Source organism: Gigantopelta aegis, unplaced genomic scaffold, assembly GCF_016097555.1.
Source record: "Gigantopelta aegis isolate Gae_Host unplaced genomic scaffold, Gae_host_genome ctg1986_pilon_pilon, whole genome shotgun sequence".
NCBI lineage: Eukaryota > Metazoa > Mollusca > Gastropoda > Neomphalida > Peltospiridae > Gigantopelta > Gigantopelta aegis.
In genome coordinates, this window is record NW_024532820.1 from 89,139 (window position 1) to 94,965 (window position 5,827).

A 5,827-nucleotide genomic window follows, 5' to 3' on the forward strand; every position below is an offset into this window, starting at 1 on the left:
GTAAATCTCTAATGTACCCTCTTCTCTTATCATATCCATTTTCCTACTCCACTGTAAACATTTAAGTTATTATTACTTTAAATCATTAATTAAAATAAAAACAAAAAACAAAAGTCTAGAAGAGCTAACACAGTAAAACAACAATCAATAAAATCTCATACAACTTTAACAACTTTCAAATCAACAATGATAAAGTACTTGATAATTAATAAGTACTCCCTTCAGGAGGTTGTTGGAGTTTGGAATTCTCCTTAGCTGACATCAATCTATTAATAAAAGAGAGAGAGAGTAAACTTTATACTCACACACATACACAAACCTTATACTCTCTCTCTCTCTCACACACACACACAAACGTTATACTCTCTCTCTCTCTCTCTCACACACACACACACACACACACACAAACCTTATACTCTCTCTCTCTCTCTCACACACATACACACACACACAACCTTATACTCTCTCTCTCTCACACACACAAACCTACCTCTTCAACTCTTGAAGCACAATTCTAATGGTATGTGATCTTTGCCATTTACACAGTATAGGTACAGTTCTCCTATCAACCTAACACACAGTAGATATCCTTATATGCTCATGTATCAAACAATACTAACTTCTCCTGTGCCAGTTACTCCAGGAAGATTGATACGACTTAGGAAGCGAACAACAGGGGGCTCATCAGGATACTTGGGTCCACATTCCACCCTAAGACTATACATTCTCCCCTCATAAGGTGACTGTAAATAAGATATGTGAAAATGAAAATACATTATCTATCGACTGATTATTTATCTGTTCTATCATCCATCCATCCACTGCGATTGTTTCTAATATTAATCTCTCTCTAATAGACTGATCTTACTCGGGGTGGCCCTAATATCATCCCATTCCAATAAGTCAGTGTCATATCATCATCATCTACTAGTCCCCAGCTTATAGTACCATCACCACCACCTTTTTGACCGTCTTCTAACTCTTCAAGAAGACGAAAATTTCTAGGAACTGTTTTTTGGATAAGAATACAATATTCAATACCAGAAACCCCGCTAAAGATACTTACCCACACAGTTGGATACTTGACCGGCCATAATAATTTAAGCCACGCCTTTTATTAAAATCATTTACAACAATATAATATTATATGTTAATTGAAATAATTATAATATATATTTTATAATTTTAATATACGACACAAGTAGATACTATTGGTAATTTATTAGTAGTACTTCGATATGCATATATTTACAGGCGGGTAATCAAATTCATTGGATTTGAGTCAAACTCGTAACTAAGTTCTTAAAACTAGGTCTCTCTCTCGGTTTTTTCTCTCCAACACTCCGACATAAGTCTATTTAATGTATGAGGATATCGATCAAGTTGTGGCATACGATATCCAGATTTTATATGTTCTTTTACACCTTCACTGGTCAAGTCACCATACGGTTTGTCTCCATAAGTCAGTATTTCCCACAATGTAATGCCAAATGACCACACATCAGATTTTGAGCTGCATTGGCTCTCAAAAATAAGCTCAGGAGCGCTCCACCGTAGTAAAATTTTTGACTTGCCATATAATTTTCCACTTGGTGAATAACAAGCATTGCTAAAGTTAGATATCTTGATTGCATTGTTAATAGTGACAACAACATTTTTGGCAGCCAAATTCCGAAAAATACAATTACGAGACTCCAGAAAAGACATGCCACGCGCTATTTGGGTAGCAATACTGAGAAGGGTCTGCAAACTGAGTGGCATATGTGCACTTTTGGTTTTTTCAAGATGAACTTTAAGACTTATATTCAACACAGGTTCTGTGAGAATGCATAACATTTGGTCATATTGAGTGACTGCGATAAATTGATGTATGTTATTGTGTTGTAAACTACGAAGAAGGATAGCTTCAGAGACAAAACTATAATCAGAAAGAGGAGATTCAAATTTCTTTGCTTTGACAACCACTAGTTGGTGTTGATTCATGATGCCATTAAAAATATGAGACTGGTTACCAGATATGAGTTGCTGTTGTAAAATTAAGTTCTTTACATCTGTTTCTTTCTTTGAAAATACTGGTTTAGCACAGGGGAAAGTCAAACAGCATGGTAGCTCTTCTTGGTATTCTTGGTGATGTAAGATGAGTTGCTCAAGTGAGCAAAATCTTTTTGAATTTGTAAGATAATAAAGGCTATCGTAAGTGCAGTAAATTGGAATATGATAGACTTGATCTCTGCCTAGAAGAGAAAGACTGAACTTTCCTTCTCCTCCTGTCTCACGAACTAAATACATCCCCACTGAGAATGAAATATTGCTTGTCAATAGTCGTTCTGCATCATATTCATCAATTCCTTGATAGAACCAGGGTGTCTTCCTTTAAAGAGAAATAATGGAAATTGTAAAATTATATATCAAGTATTTTCACATACTCTAAACCAGATCCAGATATGCGTCTAATAGATACACCTCTATCCAAGGAACGACATCTTGAAAAGTCATTTTGTCGAGAATCTAAAAAGATAAAAGATAAAATTAAGTATTAACATCTCTTTTAATAAGAATTGTCAATATTACTCACCATACTCAAGTGGAGATGGAGACTGTCTAGTACCCAAAGTAATGCAACTGTTTGCCTTATTTTGAAGTCTCGGAGGAACTTTACTGGGAGGTGGAGAAAGTGGAGAACGAATGTGATGATGTTCAATCCTCTCTGGTGTTGAATGAAACTGATGATGAATATTAGGGTAACCTCCCTCGCTATTTTTCTGAGGACATTGTGGCATCGATGAGGAGACCAAACCATTGCTATCAGGATAATCCAATGTAGCAGGTGTAGAATGTGCTCTAGAATGGTTAATATGGTTGGTGGACGTAGGATGTTGAGTTGTCTGTAGACGACGAGTGAGATGGCCCACAAGTGCCTGAGAGAAAGAGAGAACAAGAATGATATGTAGCACTTTGGTCATCAGTACCTTATCTATAGGCTCATTAATACTTTAATATTAATGAGTTAGCTTTGTACTAGCAAACAATGACTAAGGTGTAGGAATAGGGGGGGCTGGGGGGGCCATGGCCCCCCAACCAAATACATAATCATTTCATTTTATGCAACACACAAAATAATGATGTACAGCATATATGCATGTGTCAAACTAAGTAAATAATGATGGCCCCCCCAATAAGTCCGATGCAATGTGATGTTCTTACCCTCAATTCATCTACTGTTTGATCTGTATCTTTTTTGTCTTTGTGTAGTAATAACTGATCTATCTCTTTTCTTTTATACCGGAGTTCATCTTTTAGAAAAGAAATTTGTTCCTATAACAAAAACAACAGATAATTGATAACCAATTCAAATAATAGTTAATGACATTTTTCCAAATTACATTAATAAACAAAGCCATGCTTTGACGGAAGACAAGATGTCAAGGGCAATTAGAAATCATATTAATGTTTACTAAACAGGTGGTGGGATATCTTTATTTAATAGTAAGTAACAACATTTTCCCAATAGCCCATGGCAACCAATACCAGCACAGCATTATCAAAGATGAATATTATTAACTTTCACATCAACATCATAACAGAAAGAAGTATTGACGGACAACTGCAATGATTAGATCACTTGTATAGTGGACATTGTGATCATGGAAACTGTCCTTAGTACAGATCTTTCTTCAATATAGGGATTGAATAATACACTAAAGTATTAGTATGGGACTAGAACAAGTGTCTTCAATATAGAGGTTGTATAATACATTAAAGTATTAGTATGGGACTAGAACAAGTGTCCTCAATATAGAGGTTGTATAATACACTAAAGTATTAGTATGGGACTAGAACAAGTGTCCTCAAAATAGAGGTTGTATAATACACTAAAGTATTAGTATGGGACTAGAACAAGTGTCCTCAATATAGAGGTTGTATAATACATTAAAGTATTAGTATGGGACTAGAACAAGTGTCCTCAATATAGAGGTTGTATAATACACTAAAGTATTAGTATGGGACTAGAACAAGTGTCCTCAATATAGAGGTTGTATAATACACCAAAGTATTAGTATGGAACTAGAACAAATGTCCTCAATATAGAGGTTATATAATACACTAAAGTATTAGTATGGAACTAGAACAAGTGTCCTCAATATAGAGGTTGTATAATACACTAAAGTATTAGTATGGGACTAGAACAAGTGTCCTCAATATAGAGGTTGTATAATACACTAAAGTATTAGTATGGGACTAGAACAAGTGTCCTCAATATAGAGGATGTCCTTAATTTAGGTTATCCTTCAGGGAAAGATTATACTGAACATTATATGACCTAATAAGGTATTGTTAATATTGGACAGAAACTGTAGTAGTACAGTATGAAATCATAGTAAAATATACCAAATAGTACCCATATTATTACTACATGCATTGCTTTTACGTCATCAGTAGTGATAACTTACTTGTAGTTCTTTCTTCAATGCTTCATTTGAGTGTTTTTCTGCTAACATAGAACGCACTTTAAGATCATAAACTCGCTTTTCAGCTTCAAGCTCTGTCTGCAGTTTAATATTTCTCTCTCGTAACTCATGCATGTTCCTTCTCAGATCCTCTAACTCTTTTTGTTTTGTTGAAAGCTCTCGTTGAAGTCTTTGCTCCTGGTTTTTGCATCGCTGCATATCCTCTTCTAGAGCACAGATCTGGTCTTGCACTTCTGTTATTGTCTCCTCTATATCATCAATTAATTCCTTTAAGATATCTGGCTGTTTAGTCTGCGTCAACAAGTAGGATCTCTGTCGTTTTTTCTTCTCCAAAGTGTTGCACAACTTTTGATGCTGTGAGGTGAGGTGACTCAGTCGTTCTGTGACATCTTTTAGATTCTCTCGGACTTCATGTAAACAGCTGCTAAGCCTGTGTTCTCTTTTCTCTGTCTTTTTGACAGTCTCTTCTAGACTGGCTGCTTCTCTATCATGCTCCTCTATCCCAGTAGATCTAGAGCTAGTGTCGACCATAGTAAAACCATTGAAGTCATCCTGCATAAGAAAAATAGCATTACTATTAAACCAATGGAAAAATTAGCATTATAACAATAATACATGTCAGCTAAATTAGTATTTAAATAACAGTTCAAGATAGTCAAAGATACACAGTAATAGTTGTGTGTGTACTTGCTTTAAAAATAGCATGAAATTGCTGAGTTCAAACTATAAAAATAATATGTAGGGAAACTTAACTGACAACAAGCTTAAATTAATTAATTAAAAAACAAATAAAAAGAATGTTTATAAAAATACAGACTTGATCTGTGCACTGAACTGTAACGATCAGTACAAACAAATATTCATGGAAGAGTAAGAACAATTGCTGATGTAAGCGTCTCTAATGAGATAATCTTGCCCACATTGTTGACACTACGTTATCCAAATCAATACAATTTTAGAAGTCATTTATTAGATAGTTGTATTAATGAAGTTATAATTTTAATTAAGTAATACAGGTAATTAAATGTATTGAATGTGTATTGTAAATACCGCAATATGTCTTGGACTGCCGTGTGTGGGAGAATCAAGAATGGGTACTCCTATAAAAGTAATAAAAATTATCATGTAATTTAATAATGAGATTTTCAATTATCAAAAGGACTGTTCATTATTGTCATTGTTCGTTATAACATAAAAGAGAAAGGGAGATATTACAAGATGAGTGCATGGATGAGTTTGGCTGACGCTATCTACTATGAGAGCATATGTGTGAGATATAATTTAATTACTCAGTCAATGTAAACAATTTAGTGAGTACTCTCGAATTTGACCACACACATATCAAACTGTTATTGTAT

General features: G+C 34.5%; 1 protein-coding gene across 1 annotated transcript; it reads right to left on the bottom strand.

The window, feature by feature from the left end:
• Positions 1 to 205: 205 nt before the first annotated feature.
• LOC121391260 (ubiquitin-conjugating enzyme E2 variant 2-like) lies at positions 206 to 1,094 on the bottom strand. Its single transcript, XM_041522948.1, has 5 exons — positions 1,067 to 1,094; positions 869 to 1,008; positions 621 to 743; positions 491 to 570; positions 206 to 266 (listed from the first exon to the last, which is right to left on the bottom strand). The coding sequence occupies exons 1-5, from the start codon at positions 1,092 to 1,094 to the stop codon at positions 206 to 208; spliced, it is 432 nt and encodes a 143-aa protein (XP_041378882.1).
• Positions 1,095 to 5,827: the final 4,733 nt, after the last annotated feature.